General features: G+C 42.0%; 1 protein-coding gene across 1 annotated transcript in view; it reads right to left on the bottom strand.

Moving 5' to 3' along the window:
* The window catches only part of TNC (tenascin C), an 89,210-nt gene that overhangs the window by 11,619 nt on the left and 55,979 nt on the right, over positions 1–21,612 (bottom strand). The window contains exons 14-21 of the mRNA XM_023531043.1: positions 21,063–21,335; positions 13,405–13,677; positions 11,563–11,835; positions 6,616–6,738; positions 5,353–5,496; positions 3,129–3,248; positions 1,346–1,489; positions 495–625 (exon numbers count right to left, since the gene is read on the bottom strand). Coding sequence (XP_023386811.1) covers positions 495–625; positions 1,346–1,489; positions 3,129–3,248; positions 5,353–5,496; positions 6,616–6,738; positions 11,563–11,835; positions 13,405–13,677; positions 21,063–21,335 — 1,481 coding nt within the window. The remainder of the gene's footprint in view (positions 1–494; positions 626–1,345; positions 1,490–3,128; positions 3,249–5,352; positions 5,497–6,615; positions 6,739–11,562; positions 11,836–13,404; positions 13,678–21,062; positions 21,336–21,612) is intronic.

A 21,612-nucleotide genomic window follows, 5' to 3' on the forward strand; every position in this document is an offset into this window, starting at 1 on the left:
CAAATTAAAAAGTAAAAGAAAAGAAGTTCAAGGGTAGAGAATGTAAATAATATTAACAATTTCTGTAACACTATTAACAGTTGATAAGTTTGACGGTTGATGTGATAAGAATGTGGTGATATATATTTGAATGCATAATGGAATGATGCCATCTGGGAGGTAATTTACATGGCGAGGATGAAGAAGAAGCCTTTGACCTTTACTCAATAAAATATTAAGGGACCAAGATTTCAGTTCCTAAAATGTCCTCAAGTCTTGAAGCAGTGTTTTTGACCTTGGCTGGCTATCAAAACTGGAGTCTAATTAAAATGAGAGAGGCTGGAGCATATGATTCAGAAAGTCTGGCATGGCATCCAGTCCCTATTAGTTATTTTTTTTTCAGCTTCCCAGTTGCACTGAGGTAGAGAAGCACACCCAGATGATTCTTCCCTACCTTGAGGATCATGTAAATGTTTCAGCTAGCCCTGGGAAATTGTTTATATACTTCAAGATACCTTGACTGTACCATCCACGGATTCATATACCAATAGGTAACCGGTGACAGATGCTCGGGGAGGTTGCCAGGAGAGGAGGGCAGTTTCTGACTGAACCTCAGTAGCTGTCAAATCTCTAGGAGAATCGAGGTCTGGAGAAGATAAGACATTACATATCAAACAAGTCAGCAAGTGTAAGACAAAGATCCCTGGCTGGGTATCAGGAGGCCTGGGTTCAAGTCCTTTCCCTACCATTGCCCTATATGACCTTGAATAGAACCTTCCCCGTCCGTAAATGAGGTTGAGCCACGTGATCTCCAAAGATATATATTCTCAGTGGTTCATCTCATCCTAAGGGCCATGTTTTCCTGAGCCCAGCAAGGCCTTGACTGGCCTTGGTTGGATTTGGAGAGAAGGACACAGCTGTGAGCATGTCACCGATGCCCCTTGTTTCTCAACAAGAGGACAGATGGATGCTGACATTGGTACTCACCCCTACTGGGAGGAGAGTACCTTTATTTCTCTGCTTGTTATAGTTTGTAAAAAGATCCCCATGAATAAATACCCAATAGACAGTTAGGAAAACGTGACTGAAAAATTTTTCTCTGAAAACTATTTCCTTGCTTAGAACATAGATCATCACATAATGGGTTTAGGGCCAGTAGGAGCTGGTTTTCCACTTAAAAAGTCCTCCTCTTAAAATTGTCCTTGGAGAGAACAAGGTCATTTCAGTCCAAAAGGAAATCATGTGTTTCTTAAGGTTCCGATTGAGTGGGCACTAGTGACTTTAGCTGATGTTGATGTCATCACATTGCAAGGATCCGACAAGAAAAAAGAGTTAAGATGGAGGCTGTGGGTGGGCGCCTTTGTACCTGTTGTGAACTTGGTACTGATGGTCGAGCTCTTCTGGGGCCCTTTCTCTGCAAAGAGCCTCAGCACGTATTCCGTGGCAGGCTCGAGGTTGGTCAGCACATACTCCACCGTGTTCCCAGACACTGTTCTTGTAATTTCTGGCACTAGACGTGAAACACAGACACCGAAGCAGTTACCTCTCCTGGTCTGAGAGGAGCTGGCCAGCAACACACACACCTCCTAACACAGAAACTTTCTGTGACCCTGCAGAAAAGCAGGTTTGACTTCTGAGACGACTCATGGCCCTTTCTCTCTCTTGAGCACTTATCTCATTTGCAAAAGATTTATCATATGGAGACTGGATTTTTCCAGGCACTGAATCAGAAGGAAGGGGAACTGAAGGTCAGGGCACTTTTTCACATGGTGCTTTGCAGCCGAGGCCCAGGGACTAGCTGGAGGAGAGCTGTAGGTAACATCTCCAAGCCCCGGGCCGCCCACGTTTAATTTGTCCTTTGCTTGTTCTCCCTGTCCTTCTCACTTACTTATGTGTCCTTTCATAATTTGCCAAATGTTGTCAAACATTAGGCTGTGGGACCACAGAAACCAGCGGCAGACACACCAGAGCCCGGTTACTGCCTCTGAGACCCATTGGCTCAGGTTTGACAGTGGAAACCAAACGCCAGTGCCTAGATGTATGTGTTGATTTCCTAATCATAGATGACTGACCGTCCTGGCTTGCCAGGGACTAAGGGGTTTCCTGGGGCTTTTCGTGTTAAAACTGAGAAAGTCCTGGGCAAACTGGAACGAGTTAGTCACTCTCTCCCCTCTTCCGGATCAGGCCTTTTCTTAGGGCTGCACCCACAGTTTCCATGATGCCCATGAACTATACTCTGATTTATTTTAGATAAGACCACACCATCTTCCCAGACTCAGAAGAGTTAAGATGTTCAGAGGCCCCAGGCACAGGTTTATGGTGCCCTGCCATATTGTCACTGCGAGTAAAACAATATTGAACCATAAAGTATAAAACTCCCATATGCTTTGACATTAAGATAGCAAAATTTTTTCTGGAGTGGCCAGTACGAAAGTATGGGTTCATTCATTGAAAAGGAACCGCTCTTTCTTCTCTCTCATGTGTATTTAATGTTGACATTCTGGTGGCTGGGGTTTGCTGGTGCCCCAAACAAATGTTGAATCTGCCAAATGAGTAAATTAGAGAAGATGGTTGCAAAGACAAGGATTAATCATTTCTGATTTCTCAGTCAAATTTGCTACAACTGGCTTCCTCTGTGACCTCTGAGAAGCCCAGGCTCCCCAGAGCCACCGGATATAGCCTGTTTAAGATTCTCGGTTCTGGACTTTTTCTTTGTAAGAGGTGAGAGCTGCTTCTGAGAGAGGGCGGCTCATGCTGATGGGAGGAGAGGCTAGCAGGAGAGGAGAAAGAGGCTGGGGACGTTCCCTTCGTTTTTTTTTTTTTTTTTTTTTTTAATGGCTGACTGGACTCCCTTGACATAACCACAATATTGATTCTCTTTCACCTGACAACAGCAGAGAAATATGGACAGGGCCTTCTTGCGACCCCTTGATCAGGCCCCTCCACACCCACCCACCCAGCCCCAGCCCCAGCCCATGAGTTGTTCTAAAGTGGCAATCAAGAGCCATAAGAATACTGCTAATCTTTCCAGCCGACCCATGCATTTCTGTCATCCTGTACCAAATGTGACACGGAGAAGGGAGAGCAAGGAGAGCTTACGGCAGGACAGACATTCCTCAGAGTGGGGAGGGTCTGGCACGTGACCTTACCTCTTTTCCCTGTGTAGGAGATGACATAACTGTCCACGGGGGCGATGGCTGGCTGCCATATGGCCAGGGCTTCTGAGTCAGTGATGTTGGCTGTCACCAGGCCAGACGGGCTGTCCAGAGCTGCAAAGAAAGGTAATGTGTTGGAGAGATAGGCAGTCATGGGGTAGAACATTGGGCCACAGCGGCTCGGCTGTCTACACTGCTACTGGATTCCTGGTCTGGGATACAATGTCAACTGCATGGAAGGTTTAGAGTCCTGACCTTGGAGCCAGGATGATCTGGGTTTGAGTCATGACTCCTTTCCTTGTCAGCTGGGTTACCTTGGGTTTCTATTTCTCCATTTGTAAAATGGGCACAATAATTCCTTCCAGCTTTATTCTTAGCGTTATTTTGATTTTCACATGATATTATAGGTAGAAAGGTGATGTATAAAATGGAAAGGGCTGAACACATGGCAAGGATTCCATCATAGTTCATATCACTATGAACTGTTAAAAAACAGAGGAAAGGACAGAGCGGACGCGGCCCAAGACTTTCCTGAGCTTCGAGTGAGAGCTCTGCTTAGGTGGCTTCTAGACAGCACGGACCCAGGCTCCAGAGGCCAGTGGTCCAGGTTTTACCTTGGCTTCTCTGTCTAGGGTTGGTGTGCCCTGTGCTGTTTCTCTTTTCCAAACCTCACTTTCTTCAGCTGTGAAAGGGTGGCTGCTGTAAGGATGAACTAGACAGTGTGTGTCAAATGTGCCGGGGACAGTGCTCAATAATTGCAGTTGTTATTAATGTGACTATTAAAGAAAGGATGGGTATTCACAGAGTCCTGGCCCACTTAACTGACCACTGTTATTATCCAATAATCTTTTCTTAAAAAAACAACCTAAATATAGCTATTTTCCTCTTGTGTTCGCATTTACTACTCAGCTATTCCGGGATGACAGCCCTGGGAGGGTGAAGGGCAGCTGTCATCAGCTCGTTTCATGGATGAGGTGCTTGAGCCCCAAGAGATGAAATGACGGGCCTAACAGTCAGGAGGTGGCAGAGGAATTTTGGGAGTCCACATCATCCGCTCTGAGTTCATCCCTGCTTCGTCAGGCCTGTACAGACTCTCCTTTAACTGATGAGAACAATGTGGCCTTGGGAGGAAGCCCACCCTGCCTTTGCCATCTGTTGCTGTGGAGAATCCATGAATGAAAGATTTCTAAGGGGGAAATAGAAGCCTGTGTGGCAGGGCGGACAAGACTCTGGGTTCAGATGGGGCCTTTTAATTACATATTATCAACTCTTTTGAACCATTAGGATATTTTTAAAATTTCCTATGAGGCCCATTCTTTGGATCCTTGAATAGATTAGGCTGGATAATTGCTCATATATCAAAGGATAAATTGTTTAGAGACATGGCTGCCTGAAGAGAAATTTTCCACTTCATCCTCCTTCAATGCAATTCATTATTTCTTCCTCCTTACAGTGTGCTGTCCAAATCAGGTTATAATAGGAAAATAACCCTTTATTTTAGAAGAACAGAGTCTGGAGTGAGACTGACCTCAGTTCAGATTTGCTTCCAGCATTTATTAGTTATGGGGCCTTGGCCAAGATGCTTAATTTTCCTAGGTCTCAGTTATTTCTTCTGTAAAATGGGATAACAGCCATTTTAATGGTTTGAATATAAAGGGTTTAATAACAGTGCCCGAAATACAGTAGCTGCTCAGTTGAGAGTAGTTACTTTGTAGCTGTCACCATTACGTGTCTGTGTGAAGCACTCGATTGAAAAGACACTCGTGATGCTCCTGGCACCAAGTGGAGAAGGGGAGGAGGTGAGGTAACCTGTATAGTCAGTCATTCACCTTTTACAGATGCTTTACATATAGAGTTTCATGTGATCTTACGGCAAAGGAAGCAGAATTGCACCCATTTCACGGAGAAGGAAACTAGACCCTAGAGAGATGAACTAACCACTCATGTACCTAAAACTGGTAGGCTTGAGATTTCGACCCAGGTCATTGTGACTCTCAAACCTGCGCTCTTTCTTCCACATGACCCCAGAACATGGAGGCCAAGAGAGGTTAAGGACGAAGTCAATGTTCCTGAGCCCATGAGAGACTGAGAACAGGCCAGAAATGAGGCCTCTGACGCTCCAAATCCAGTGCACTTCCCACTACAATTTCCTAAATAGAAATATTTTTCCAGCTGCTGAGTCATGAACAATATATATAGTTGAAGGTGAGCACGACACCTGTGGTGAACGTTCCTGAGACGGGTTCACTCTCTTCGAAGCCCTTCATGGCGATGATGCTGACAAGGTACTCGGCTCCGGGTAAGAGTGTCATCAGCTTGGTTTGAGTCTTGGTTCCATCCACGGTGACCACTGAGGGTGTACCTAGAATACAGCAAAAGTAACATTGGGAATGGCGAATGTCACTGAAACATACTCACTCTTGCCCCAGGAATGGGTTATCCGATTTGGAAATGTCACAGCACCTTTAACTATTTTTCTTGACTTTTTCTCATTTGCTCCTACCCTCTGGCATAAGATAATAGGTCTTACTTTTCGTATGATTTTTTTTTCCATCCGGGCAGATGCCAAAAATCAAGCCAGGAGAGGAAAAAAACATGAAGTCACGATGTGCTAAAAATGTCAAATTTCCATTCAGTAGAGAGCTAGCATGTTGGGCAAATTTTATTTACGTTTCTCACAAAGAATATGGGAAGCCTACCATATAATGTATATTTGTTATAGTTAACACATTGTCTTAGCTTAGGAATATATAGATTCCATTACTAGCAGAGATGCTTCTCTTTAAGAAAAGAAGATGGTAATAGTAAAAAAAATTTGTACTTATATTTATTAGAAAGTCCAAAATTTGTATTTCTTAGAATTTCAGGGCTGGTGAGGAGTTTGCACATCAGCTGGTCAAACTCCCCATAGAGATGCTATAGCATTACTCTGAAGAGGTTATTAACCATTCTCTCTTGTACCGACTTCCACTTTGCAGAGAGCTCGCTGCCTGCACGAATGTTTTTAGACAGATTAGATTGTGATTCCTCCGTGGTCTCTATTACAGCCCATGCGCTCTAAACTAGAACCCCAGATTCTATTCAGTCACAACTTCCATCCCTTAGTGAGACAGACAGATTTTGGGATCCAAGGCCATAACCTTACATTTATCCAGGTCAAAACCAGCTTTTCAGATGAGTGTGCCAAAAGAGACAAGGCCAATGTATTTAGTGTCTTCTGTCATTGTGTAAAAACAATACTGGGAATTTATTTCTTATAGACGTTTAGAATTTCGGGGCTAGAAAGGGTCTTCTTAAAATGATCCTCATGAGGTAGTTTCTTCCAAAAATATCATAGCATTTTATAAATGAGGTTTATCCAGATGGTCTCAAATTAAGGATGGCCATGACATTTGGCAGGATGAGAATTATCGGGTTGTCTTCACTAGTCCATCCAAACCCTCCAGACTCCTCCTCCCCCGCCTCCCTCCAAGCCCCCTACCTCCTGCGATGGGCACATAGGTAATCCGGAAGCTTTCCACCTGGACAGTGGGGGCCATCCAGCTGACAGTGGCTGAGTTTTCAGTGATGTCTGAGAAAATAATTTCCTTCGGGGAGCCCATGGCTATCAAGGAAAAAAACACAAGAGAAAACCAGAAATAGTTAACTATCTTGCTCGTCAAAGATTCTTCTTGGATTCCTTATCCAGGAATACTTAGCCCCTAGTTTGTGTCTGGGCCAGGCCTTGAGGATGAAGAATGTGGTGATCTGTGGTCAAGTTGTGACTTGCTAGAAACGACCATTCTTTCATTCAGGTACAGGGCTCAGGGCTGCAGGGCTGCCATTTGGTTTCATTCAAGGAGAATGCGAGCACAGCAGCTGGCATCTGACTTAGCGTGGGTGAGTGGCTTCTCAGCTCGGAATGCACCCTCCTTTAATTTTGGACTTTTAGCACTTTTTCCCTCAAATCTTCGCTTTATAGTTCCTTTTATTAAAAGATATCAAGACTTGACAATTGTACAGTTCTTTGAATTTATAAAGATTAACCCTCATTTAGAAAACTCTGAGAAGAAAGTAACGGTTAGCCATTTTACAGAGGAGTAAATGGAGGCTCAGTTCTCCAAAGAACATTCTTGTAGTGTGACCTTTCTGGGTCCCAGGACTGGGCAGTAGAACAGAGCACAACCCCACGATCCTGGAAATAATGTTCACATGGAAACTGATCTCGGCAAACCCATTCCCGGAACTGGATGGATGTCTGGAGCCAGGGAGCAACCTCAGGCCCGTCACCAAAGCAAACAACCCGATGGACATTGGGTCTACCTGTGGGGAAAGCCATGCCCGGGGCTAGTTTCTGCTACATAAATATCTCTTCCCCAAACCCAGTGTCCTCTGGCTTTACTCTGTATGTTTTTTGGCTTAGCTTTCTGCCCTCCTTAGCTGACCATGCTTAACCAGAGAACGCAGGAAACAATTTTCAGGTCTCCAGGGAGCTCGCTTCATCTTTTCCCCTCTCCAACCCACGTTGATCATTAAGTGCTGAAACTCACAGACCACTCTTGGGAGGATGTTTTTTTTTTCCCTTTCCATTTCTATCTTTTCTTCTCCTCCTACAGCTTTTTCCTGCAACCTGGTAGCCACCCCTAGACTCCATGGCTGCCTGGGATTTTATCCTTTTCTGGGAAAACTTTTGAAACCACGAGGGCTCTGGAGCCTGCAAGATCCTGACTGTCCAAATGCCGTGGAGATGCTGGGCAACCTGGGACAGGTCTCTTCACTTCTATGAGGGTCAGTTGCTCCATCTCTCCAGTGGTAAAATGGTGCCTACTTTCAAGAATGTTTTGAGGATTGGCAAAGATAATGCATATAAAGCTCCTAGCACAGACTCTGGCATGCAGTAAGAATTCAGTAAACATGATCACCCTCTCTTATTTTCTTTCTCATGTGACTCTTTCTGCCATGGGCCACCTTAGATTTTGAAGTAGCCTCTAGGAAAGATCTATATGAGGCCAGCAGAGGAAAAACCCCAGGGAGGTGTGTAAACTCAGGCACTGAGGCTCTCCATGCTGCTAGCTTGGTCCGCTCTAACTGCAAACCTCATTGGTGCAGGTCCTGGCATATTTTAGAAGATGTATCTTGTGGCCAAAGATTCTCTCTCTAGATCCCAGTCTTCTCATCTGCAAAATGGCAATATTATCTGCTCTGTCTTCGAAACCATCAGAATCAGTAGCCTCATCTGTCATGTGCTTGATTAGAGTGGCAACAGGAAGATAGCCACGTTTAACCTGAAAATATAGCACAGTGGTGGTGGAATTCCAGGGTCAGTGTGTGTGAGATATTTTTGGACAACAGATCTACCTAGGTGTGGAAGACTATTTGTTATTTTAGCATGCCTCCTTCTGCATAAAGAGTCTGCTTCATATAGAAGGGAGGATTGCCAAGCAAGGGTCTCTGTCGACCCATCGACACAGGCCCCAGACACAATGTTATTGCAGTGTGGTGGGGCGCGGTTTTAAGTGCATCTGACCTGGAACCGAGCAGAGGAGTTGAGAGTCTGTCTGGATGAGAAAGGTGGGCAGAGTGGGAGATACCCCCATTGGCCTTGGGGAGTAGAAGTGAGTACAGGCAGTGTATGTCTGGGAGTGGCAATGAGGACAGGTTAAGCAATCTCCAGAAGAGAATGACAAAGTCACTTTACTCTGTTGCTGGATTTTGAACTATTTTCTGTCTATTCCAGAGACCCTCCAGATGGTGCACAGAGGCATGTTGGCATTTAACTCCCCAGAAGCAAAAGAAACTCCTGGCAACTCTGGGAGGGTTAGGGCACAAGACTATTGTGAAGAAGTGAGTTAAACTACAGAGGGGAAGAGGAGTCATTGCGAATGCAGGGAATGATAGGCAGAAAGATCAAAAAAGTCATAACCTAAGTGTCCACCAGTAGGGGAATGGTTAAATAAATAAGATATGTGATTACCTCTGAGATCTATTAATAAGCAAGAAACACACACAGCAACAACGTGTGAAAGAATGGGTATGTTAACCACTGTGCCAAAAAAAGAATTTAAAAAAAGGGACTGTGGATTTATGTCTAATTTTGTCTATTTGTATAGAGTATTTCTGGAATGATACAGAAGAAAGTGGTAATATTGGTTGCCTCTAGATAGAGCAACTGGGTGGAAAGGGCATAGAATAGACTTCACTCTATATCCTTCTTTAACTTTTGAATTTTGAACCAAGTGGCTAATTAAAAATAAAATTTATATTAGATCACATTATATTATGTTACATATTATAAGTCATAATTCATTAATAGCTAATTTTGTTATGATGAGCAAGGGAAATCTGCTAAATACTCTGCATTCATGATCTTAAATAAATCTCATGGTTGATCTTTGAGGTAAATTCTATCTGCCAGGCGAGAGGACTGAGTTTCAGAGTGGAAAGGAGATTTGCCCAAGGTCACATAGCTCTTAAGAAGTAGGGCCAGGATTAGACTCCGAGGAATCACCTAGAGGCTGCAGCAGGCTTGACCACTAGGCAACACCACCTCTAACCACCCTCTGCCTGGGGCACTCAGGGCTGGCAGCTTGTGCTTGGGTAGTGAGAATGACAACCTCCGGCAGCTTTTATAAGGAAAAAAGAGGAGCAGAACATCACAGAGAAAGGTTTACGATGGTGCGAGGGAGAAAACACAGGAGGAGGGATGAAAAAACAATAAGGAGACTTTAAAGTTGATGAGGTGAAGGTAGAAGTTAGACATCTGCTTGGCTCAAGAGTCACCTCTCCTGTCCTCTCAAAGTACTGGAGCAGGCCCCTGCGCGCGCACGCGCGCGCGCGCACACACACACACACACACACACACACACACACACACACACACTCTGTTCTTTGGCTGTGAAATACAAGACCCCAGAGAAAGAAATCAAAGAAAGGGCTTTCCAGAAAAGGAGGGGCTGCTTTCTCTTTTTCTTTTGTTCTAAAAAAAAAAAAAATCATGAGTATTCATTCTCCCTTTGGCTTTAGAACTGCAGGGCCTCTAGAAAATAAGACCAATGAAACAAAATCAGTGATCAGAAGTAAACTTTAAAAAAACAGTGTTTATAAACCAAGGTCAAATCAGGCTCTGCCTCTGATCCGAAGTTGTTTTATGGGCAGCCACAGGGTGGGGAGAAACCAAGATCCGCGTTCCGGGGATAGAGTGCCCATGTTAATCAGAAACAGGGCTTTTCCTCTGACTGAATTGCTGCCTGCATCTCCGCATTTCCTCTCCATCTACAAATACAGATTATGATTTCTATAGTGGCTTCTTGGAGTTTACCAGGTTCTGAAACTTGACATAAAATACTCATCCATGGACAAAGAGAAGGTTTTGGCTAGTGTTATGCTCTGCGCCTGTCAGAGAGGCAAGTGTGTATATTTGTCGGTTGTCTGTCATCCAGCCCGCTTACACCGAATAGTATTAAAATAAGCTGGCATTTGTGTTCCACTCCAAATGTGGCTGTGTGACCTTAGGCAGATCCCTTTACTTTCTGGGCCTCAGATTCTTCACACGCAAACAGAAGACGCGGGGCTACATCATTTCTCAGGGCCCTTTTACCTCTCCCCGTGATTCTGTTCCCTCCCCCCCCCCTCTGGTTCCTCTTTGAAGCAGTCATCTCTAACTAAGGCTTTCTCCACCTCCCTCAGTTTTGTGAAGAAATTCACCTCAGCTGTTATAGGTCTTTCCTTTTCCTCCTAAAGGGTCACGTTAGTCTTATATTATTATTATAAAGTCATGTTATTACTATTTTTCTTTATTCTCCTTGAAACAACTCATATGAAAAAGTTTTCATTCACCTCTCTAGTGCCTTTTAGAGTTGCTATAAGTAGCAAGTAAAATTAGTGAGTTTCATGAAGAGCAGCCCTTAACCTTGCCAGCTTCCTCTTTTTTCCTTCCTGATCATGCTACTGATTATTTATACATTTTATAAACATTAATTTTTCTAGATAGAGAGGTACTCCTTCATTATCCCTGTATAGTGTAGTTTGAACATCTGATCAAAGAACAAGGAAGCATATCTCTGGATAAAAAATGATAAGATAATACGTAGAAAGAAGAGTCTCTGGAATGGAAAAAATGTGATAATTATAATAATGATAATGTATTAATAACAACGAATTTATAAATATATCTCATTTACTGAGCCCTTGCTATGTGCCCATCCTTCTGTTATGGGCTTTCTATGAATTACCTCACTTAATCCTCACAAAGCTATTAAGTAAATGGCATAAAGACTCTTTTTCCATCAAGACTTAGCCAGACTGTCCATGGTCACCCAGTTGACAACCAGAAGAGCCAGGATCTGAATGTGAACCTGTCTGCCATCTAAAGTTCCTGTAATTTCCCAGCCCTGTGAGAAGAACCCCACGTTATGACTTTTCTCTGTTTCCTCCTGTTTATGTACAGTACCTGTTGTTGCTATAGCACTGACTGGCTGGGATCGCCTTCCACTGCTTATTCCATAGAGTTCAATTTCGTATTCAGTGGCCTCTTTGAGACCTGTTATGTCCCTGGTGCGTTCAGGGGCAAGTAGGGTTATTTCCAGTGGCTCAGACTGCTTTTTGGTATCTCGGATTTTGAGGACAAAACTGTCGAAGACCCCTTCATCAGCTGTCCAGGACAGACGGAAACCGTCTGGGGTGGCATCTGAAACCAGAAGGTTGTCAACTTCTGGCTCAGCTTCTAGAAGGGGAGAAAATGATGGAAGGAGTAAAGAAAACATCATTTATCAGCCTGTGCAATCTTCTCTCCATGGGGGTATCAATATGCAGTGATGCCCGGCTCTTAGAGATAGAAGTGTCCTGAGATATCGAAAATAAAATTATTCAACATGAATGAATCTAGCAGGCATAGGAGAAGGGAAAGATGGAGTTGACACATTTAATACAAACCAAGTGGATGCTTGCATATGTGAGTTTTGTCTAAAAGCAATTCTATAAATCTACATCTGGACTCAGCATGCCCCACCTCCGCATTTTTAAACAAGTTCAAAGCCATTAACTTATTTACATTTGCTGTCTTCCAATGGCTGAGTGCCCATCCTCTGTAAGATCTTTTTCTTTTCTTTTTGAAAAGACAAATAAACCACCATTAACGATCTGTAGAGCTGCCCATGATGATACCACTGATTATATTTTCCTTGATCATGAGCAAAATGGCTTTTAAAATGACATACATGTTATGGTCTTTTGCTTTTTTATTGGAGCTGTTTTACTAAAGAAGGATGCTACTCTTGATTTCTTGCTTTTATTGAACCATTAGATAAGTGTTAAGATGGTAGAACTGAGGCTTGGAACCTCTTGTGCTACATACTTTAGACTCAAGGTGTTATTTTGGATTGCCTGAACTAGACAAAACTCGATGTCAAGATAAATTTACAGCTGAGTTTCCCAAAGTGTACTCACAGCAAACTACCCTCGTTTGATCCTCTTCCTTAAAAGGTATCCATTGTCAAATAAATTTGGGAAATATTGTTTGGGTAATTCCCTCTTGGAGAGACACATGCACATCATGATGTTCTATAAAGCCTTGTGGTCAAGGATTCTGTTAAACTATGTTTAAGTCAGTGTTTCCAAAACTTATTTGAACATGGAACTTCTTCACCATGTAGGACCTTTGAATAATCTATGGAACTACTAATCTCTAGAAAGACTTTGGGAAACACAGATTTTTGAATGTTAACATTGTTAATGCTCTATTCCTCTAGGAATTAATAGTCTTGAGGAAATTATGGATTTAGTCTGTGTTGAAGAATATCTATGATATTACTGGTTACCAAAATAATAAATTCACAATTGGTTATCCAATGACAAACCCACCTGGTAAGTTTGTCAAGATCACAGTTGAAACTTTGAGATGGCAAATATTGGAACTAAGTTTTTGAAATATACTCATTGGTATATTTCCTTTGAGAAGGCTGAAATGGAGCTGGGGACCAGCCAGGATGAATGCAGGGGAAGACGACGTGGAGTAATCACACAAGAGCTACAGAGAAGACATGATCCAAAGGATTTGGAACACCAAGTGGGAACATTTCGACCTTCTCATTTCCAGAATGGGAGAAAGGAAGTGCTCATTAGAGACATAAGACAAGGAAGAATGTGGGGTGGGGGAAAACATAAACGAGCAGGCCACATCTATGAATTAAGGAGAGAACATGGACAAGGATGTTAATGCCATGGTGATCTGGTAGATGGATTACACGGTGGGAAACCAGGAAGGGAAGAAAATGGCTCACTGGAATCAAAATACCTGTAACAATCTCAGCCCTCAAGGGCTTGGTTTGGTGCCCTTGGGTGAAGCCAGAGACCATGACCTCATAGCCAATGCCAGTTATGAGGCCTCTAAGCTCCAGCTTCCTCTGGGTTCCTGAAAGTGTGAATTCTTGGGGGTCCAGCAGCTTCCCTGAATCCACCACCGTTACTAGAAAGCTGTCAAAGGCATTCTCCGATGCCATCCAGGAAACTGTGAACCCGTAGGGATTAATGTCGGAAATGGTTAGGTTTTCCAGAAGGGGCAGGGCCTCTGAAAGAAGGGAGGAGCGAAAATAACTCAGGTTAGCAGCACTGACTCTGCTGGGATAGCACAAGTCTCCACAAACACTGATAGTTACCCCATCCATCATTAAATGTGTTATATGCTCAGAAAATGAATATTAGTAAGAGTTTATTGGGTGCTAAATGATATCTTGTGTAAATCTCATAACAAGTCTCTGAGAGAGATAATTTTCCCATTATACAGGTAAGATAATTGAGCTTTAAAGAGATTGACTTGGCCAAAGTCACATAGCTAGTATGTGATAGAGCAAGGTATTTAAGCTGGGTCTGACTCCAAAGACCATGAACTTCTTATAAAATTGGATATTTTATATTGGGTTTGGACCCTTTCTCTACTTCTCACTGTCTTCTGGTCTTGAAGCAAATCACTCTCCATCCCCCCAAATATACTTCCTTTTTGTTATACCTCATGTTTCTATTCTATTTCTAGTTCAAATTTTGAATCAAGTCTATGAGGCCCATTAGTGACACACACGCTTACAAATTGAGATAAAAGGAGAAAGTAAGATTTTTCATGTGTCAAAATTAACCAAGTATGGTTACGGTCCAGTAAAGAATACTGAGATTAGCTAATTATTTTGATGTATATTTTCCTGGATAAAGTTAGAAGTTAAGGACATGCCTGGATCTTCAGTAAGTTCTGTCATCGTCCTTTGTTCATTCACTCACCAAACATATGTATTTCAGGCACTCTCGCTTCTTAGGTGTCGAGGGGTCTTTTCACACATTGGGATTCCCAAAAGGAGTCAGTTTATATCAGCTGAATTTCTGTCAATAATTCCCAATTGACAGGGTTTCAAATCCATTATCCTACTTAATCCCCAAAGGGACATTGTAAGGTAGATTTTGCTACTCATCAACCTCCCCTATCACATCTAAAGAAACAGAGAGGTCAATGACTTGTCCAAGATCATATATCTACTAGGAGGTTAAACTAAGATCCAACCAGGTTGTCTGACTCCAAGTTCAATGTTCTTTCTACACCCTCAACCAACATCTAATTAGTCAACCCTATCAGTGCTGGCAAGTCCTGAGGCATAAGCAGGATTAGTGGAAAAGGTCCAATGCCTCCCCGCTACAAAAACAAAACACAGTAATGGTGAATGTATTCATTTTTTATCGGAGGGGGCAGGGGAATGAAGATTCCATAGCTAGAGCTGCTTTAGTTACATCTAGTTTATAGCCTTTTTCCCCATTGTAGCTAAACGAAAAATTTCAAAGAGATAAATGATCTTACACTAATGCCCACAGTCTCATCCGTGGGATGCAAAGAAAAATGTTTAAAAAAGAAGAGTCTGGTGACTGAATGAACAAGTAAGTTACTGCCTTCATCCCCTAAGCAGAGATTTAAATTTTGCTATGGCTTGGACTTCCTGTACTTATTTTGAAACACTTGGCATTTATTTTGAGGCATTTTTTTTTTAAACCATGTAATAATCTCCCCCAAAATCATAACTCTATCAAAGGCAAAGCTGAAATCACATCTATTGTGCAAACAGGCTTCCTTGTCTGCAAGACAAGGGTCTCAAATTCTATTGCTGAGTTTTGTTTAGATAAGTGGCGCCTTGCTTTGATAGGCGCTTTGCACCTCCATGCCATCAAAGTAGTATATTCTAATGAAAAGGAGGGCATTCAGGCTAATTAGTTAATCAAGGGTTTCTTATTTATAGTTTCTCGTGTTCAGTTTCTTTCCCTCTCTTTTTAAAATACGCTTCTTTTAAAATGCAGCCTTTTCACTTCGAGGATTAGTTGAGACAATGCTGTAACTGGATCTAGGGTTCCTAAGGCCAGCTCTCCTGGCTTCCTTTTCTTCTCTCTGTTCTGTGGGAGGTCGTGCAAGAGGCTACAAGTAAGGGCCTGATGAGATCTGCACCTGGTCATTCCTTTCCTCCTGGGCAGTGAGATTCTCATATCATGGCTACCCTTGTCTGCCCAAGCCCTGCTAAGAAATTAATTACCATAGCCTGCATTTGAAGACTGTCTAAATGATTGGATTCACATTAGATCACTGGACAGAAAATATAACCACGTTTTGATCTCATATTAAAACATGTCCAGGATTCTCTTAAAAACCATAGGAAAGTCATGATCGCATTGGTCTACTGTTCCTGTCTAGCTTGTTGCTTATTTTTAAGAATGCCACTTTCTTCATGGTATTGTGAGACAGCAGAAAGGAGTGAGCATCTGTAAAACACCTACTGGATGCCAGACAGTTTAAATTCAATGTATCCATTTTAACACCCTGTGACAAAGCTGTGGCTACCTTGTCTTCATACATAAGGAAATTGGGGTTCAGAGAAGTTAAGAATCAGACAAGGTTATATAACTGAAAAGATGTGGAAGAGGATTAGGAATCACTTGGGCCTGATCTCAAAATCCTTACTCTTCTGGGACACCATACTGACTCCAATTAAATGTTTAATTGAACATATTAGCAGAGCTTACTTACAGAAATTTAGACCCTAGGAGAGGCCTGGTTTAATGTGAAAATCATATGACAAAGTTGGTCTCCTGAAAATTCTCATTAGTGGAAGGGAATAGAATTCTAAATATTTTCTGAGATTTTTCAGACTTGAGATTTTGTAAATCCACATCATTTGCTACCTTTGCCATTGATTTAGAATAATCTCAGGGAAGAAAATAGAAAACTAATTTTTTAAATGTAATTCAAAAAGAAGTTAGAAGTCAAGTAATGAATGGGTGAGGTTTAATTAAACAAGATTTATCTGCAATCCTAGCTTGAGCTTTCATTAATCTGTTATAAAGACAATTTTAAAGAAGTATTTTTTAGAAGGAAAAAGTAAATTATTATATCTCTGGGGTAGGTAGTATATGGACTTACCCAGTATGATTTATGGATAAAATTCATGCCCTAGGCCATTATTAAATTAGAACTCACTCTTTAGCCAGAATCTCCAAACTGTGGATCAGACAACCTATAAAACTGGGCATGGAAATCCTCAGAAGCTTTATACAACTGTTGAATATATTACTTCCAGTTCCTAAGAGTGGCTGTCCCTCTTTGCAATAGTATCCGCTCTCCCCTTACTTAATTACATATGGAGCAAAGACTGTGTTTTAGGTTCAATTTCCCTTGACAGTGTCTATCACCTTTACCTCCTTTTCCCATTGCAGAATTCTAAACAGACAAGTGAGAACCTTTGAATGAGTACCTGTCATGACAAAGGCAGTGAGGGGTCTGGTGGGGTCCCCAGCCCAGGTGGTCCCTGTTACACTAATGTCATAGCCAGTGTTCTCCACCAAGCCGGTGACGTAAGCATGCTGTGCATCTCCTGAGACTGTGACTTGTTGGGGCTCATGCAGGAAATGAGAATCGCTAATATTGATAACAATCTTTGCAAAAGGCCCAGCTTGAGTGGTCCATGACACGTTGAAGCTGTCAGAAGTAATATTGCTAAGGATTAGCGTGCCCAGCTGTGGCTCTGGCTCTGAAGGGGAAGAAACATGGGCTGGGAGAAAGAGAGAGATGTGATTAGAGGAAGCAGTGGATTTCTCCAGAACGTAGCCATAGAACCTGAAAGTATCAATCCCTCCAAATATTTGCAGAAAGGTAATATATTAGGCTGCATTTCTTTATCTGCAGGTGTGGATTTGTGTCTTTTTAAGTGTAAACATGACCATTTGCTAGTCATGTGTGAAGAAAAGTAAACATAAGCCATGAGAACAGTAAGTAGAATTAACATAAAGGAGATTTAGGTTACATTTTCGAAGGTTTGTAATGTGGTACCAGCTCTGTAAGATGTTCCAAGAAAAGACAGCTTCATGGTAAAGCGTGCATTGTATCTCACTCTAGAGGTTCACAAAGCATGCTAGCATTTTAAAGGCTCTGAAATACTGGCGTTGTAAAGAAACCTACTTAATTGTGTTTAGCCCAGCATTTCATAAACTTACTGATCAGTGGATAACCTTTACGAGGAATATTCTTTGAACATCTCAAGGAGCTGGTGTTCCACTGAGCATGGCTTAGAAAATGCTACTTTGAAGTTTCCTTATTTAGTTTTCTTTATATCTATTTGGATTGCACAAATTAAAGGCTAATATTCATACAAGAGAAATTCTCCATTGTATTTGGAAACCCAAATATGTACACCCATAGGAAAACCTACATTCTCACCGCGAATACTGTAAAGGTAAAAAATGGCTTTCATTAAAAAATTCCTAGTGTGTGCAAACATGAAAGAAAAACTTGAAGTTAGGAGTACTATTTTCTGATTAGGAAATTCACTTACGGATAATTTGGAACGATGCGTAGTTCCACTGAAGTTAAGTTTCCTTTGTCCCTTAAAGTCTAGACAATCAGTGATGACAACAACTCATTTCAAATGTAGGAAGCCAGTACTGCTACTTTCAGCTGGGATGTATGTGGTTTGGCCTCATAAATGTGTATTTATAAGGCAATACTAACATTAAAGCAAGTTCATTCAGAATGTATTTAGAGAGACACAACAGTCCTGGAGGGCTGAGATACTAGGATCAGGTTTTAGGATTGAGAGGAAGCAGACTAATTCTCCCAAGGAGAATTAGTTTTGGGACTTGTTTTGCTGCAGTTCCAGCATTTGCAGAAAGGAATGGACTCACTTGGATAAACTTTAACGGGACAATTGCACAGCATAACTCACGGCAATAAAGTCCCTGTGGACAAAACGATCTGGCTCAGAAGCAGAATATAGTCATAAGAAAATGGCTTGAGATTTCCTACTTAGTCAGTTTGAGAAGCCAATGATGGTATAATTTTTAGCCACAGCACTGGCAAATTACCTTAACCTCACAGGAGGTAAAATCCTCCAAATGAGACTCTGGTTGCCCTATATATTGCTATGGAAGCAATCTCCCAAATTAAGGATGCATGTTAGGACTTGTCTCATGCTGCCAGACAGAGACTGGCAGTGCCAACACATTCACCATGCCGAATAAGACCTGCCTTCTCAAGGTCAGGTTTACTGCCAGCTGTCTCCCAAAGGGTGCAACCAAGCTAAAAAGTGAGATGCAAGAAAAAACTCAGAAAGAGAATGGTAGTTAGTGTTCCATGCACGCTAGGGACATTTTTCTCTTACTACTTCTAATCCTTTGAAACAATTCCTTGACATGCATGCTGCCTGCTTCCAGTAAAGATGGACATTTTCAAAAATTTAAGGCTCTGAATATTCACCACATGCACCAAGATTTGAATGAGATGATGGATGAAAGGAAAACTCTGACTCTTTGTGACAGATATCAGTAGGTGACAAAACGTGCTTGAGTAAATGTGAAAAAAAGAGCAATCTGTTTGTAGGGAATGCAAGCAAATAAAAATCTCAAGAACAAGATGAAACCACTGGATCCCCTCTTGTGGTTCTTGGGGTATGTTTTAGGGTCTTTTCTCGGCATGCTAGTGGAACCACTTTTAAAATCTTATTGGAGAGAAAAAGAATGTATAGCATTCTGACCAAGAACCAAAAATGGCATGCACACACCTCTTTGAAATGACAGAGGCAAATTTTGATTAGAAAGACCACAGGCAAATGATGATGAATGGAACTGGAAACGATTATTCAAGATCAGATGGAAGGATGGTTTAGAAATTCATGTCAAAGCATGTCAGGTTACCTCTCTAAAAACAAACAGAAAAACTCCAGATGTGAGTAGATATTTAGGAAAAAAGAGGTTGATACTGAAGTTCCTTAATTTGGGGTGAGAGTATTTTTCTAAAAAACCACTTTAAAGCTCTAATTTGAGTTGGCTTTATCAAATTTGGAGAAGATCCAGAGGAACTAGGAGGATAAAAAATGAGTAGCGAGTGAGTTTTTGGAATGCTCCTCAAAGGAAGTTCAATGGATAATGAAGAACCCATCAAGGGAAATACCTGTGGTTGTTTGGACCATCCGGGTCTGAGTGCGCTGCTGCTAATCAGCCCGTGAAGGTGGGCAGGGAAATTGGAAGAAGCTTCGAGGTTGTTAATGACAGGGCTGCGAGATGCCGCAGGCACGGAACACACCACCATCTCCTGGAGGTGGTCAGAATTCCTAACTTCTATGAGAAAGCCATCAAAGGCAGACTCCTGAGCTTTCCACAAGATGGACATACTGTCCCAGGTCACATTTGAGATAGTGAGGTAGCTAAGGAGAGGTTAGGCTCCCAAAGTGAGAAGAAAACAATATGAAAGTGTGTCAATTTAAAACACTATTACAGGGTCCAAAGCAAAACACGTAAGACTAAATCCATAAAGTTGTATACTTTACCCTCTAGTAAAGGAATTTTTCCTTTGTTGGAAACCACTTAAGCTATGAGAAACAAATACATATGGTTACTAGTTTTCTTCCCTAGGTTTGTTGTACTTTAATCTGGCTGACATGAGAACTAGATAAGGATGGCCCATGATAATTTTGATGCTAAAATGTCAATCCTTTTCTTGAATTCCCAAGAATATGAGATTGTGAACTATAAGAAGAAATTTTCCTGTGTTTATTCCATAAATAACTTTTTTTAAAAAAATCAGTTTGTGATGTCTTACTCTAACCGTCAAAAGAAGGCATTATCTAAAATGTGCTAAGAATGTTATTTCGAATGGAAAGACTCTCCTTTCTGAATTCATATAGAATATTCTCTTTTGTCACAGGCCACAGAACATCTGCCATAGAATGTATGTCACAGATAATACGAATTTAAAGTGAGAGCCATTTACTCTCCTGCTAGCCAAGCTCTTTGTTTAAACACAACTATTTTACTTTTATGTTTGTCTCCTATCATTCACTGCTCTGGGGCAAGACAGCATGTTCTGGTCTCCTCTCCTACAGATGGCAATGGAATTGGGGGGATCTGTGTGGCATGGTTTCCTCTGCACTCGTATGATCAGTAATCTCTGCTCTTTCTCATGATTTTCCCAGTTTAAAAAAAATAGCACCAACACAATCATATTAAATCGTTGGCATATTTGGGTATTAGGAGGTCAAAGGCACTAGAAAGACAAAGACAGTAGGATGACAAAAAATGTGATTTTTAAGGACTCTATGACTGATGTAGATGACTTTCAAAGTCAAGGACAATGCTCATTATGACCTCTTTGTTTTGTCAAAGAGGAGAATCCTTTCCTCTAGATTCTATATGGCAAACTGGACCAAACTACCTTTTATACTGCCAATGTCCTGGTCAGTGATAAATCGGGCAAGAGGCTTAATGGAAATTCACCATTTGAGCTGCTGTTGAGAGAGAGTTATGTTAAATAGCTCTCCAGCCTGGCATCCTGGAGGAGTTACTGCACTGTGGCTTGTGCTTCAGTGGGTGAGAAGGAGTGGCTTCACCCTGCAAAGAAGACTCTGGAGAGAGGGTGTTATGAACGGGAGAATGCACGTGTACCTGTGGTGACCGTGGCATGGATGGTTTTGGTCCGGATGTTGGGAGCAAGTCCAGAGAGGTAGACAATAAAATCGTTACCAGGGCGTAGCCCCGAGATGTGGGCAGTTCGTTCAGCACCAGAGATTTCGTATTTCATCGTCTCCAGAAACCTATTGGAATCAATAATTTCAATGGTAAAGGTCTCGAAGGTTCCATTGGTAGCTGTCCAGGAGAGATTGAAGCTCTCACGGGTTATGTCGGAAACGTTTAAGTTTCCAATTTCGGGTTCTCCAGCTGAAAAAAAAAGGGGGTGGGTAGGAGAGAAGAAACAAATCAATTTGAGTGAATCCTCTGGCTGCGTTTTAAAGTTGAGGTTGTTAATAGAACCGCAGCTGGGTAGAAAGATCTGACAGTTCAGGGTTAGAGCAAAATGAAGCAGTGTTATCAGTCGGTGCCAATGGGAGAGGAAAAGGGGATTTGTTAAAAGGAAGGTATGGCAATTAGATTTCCCTGCTCTGGAGCTGCCACACATGATCAGGCTGGCTGGAATCTGGTGTGTGAGAAGACATGC

This window comes from Pteropus vampyrus, unplaced genomic scaffold, assembly GCF_000151845.1.
Source record: "Pteropus vampyrus isolate Shadow unplaced genomic scaffold, Pvam_2.0 Scaffold61, whole genome shotgun sequence".
In the NCBI taxonomy this organism is placed as follows: domain Eukaryota; kingdom Metazoa; phylum Chordata; class Mammalia; order Chiroptera; family Pteropodidae; genus Pteropus; species Pteropus vampyrus.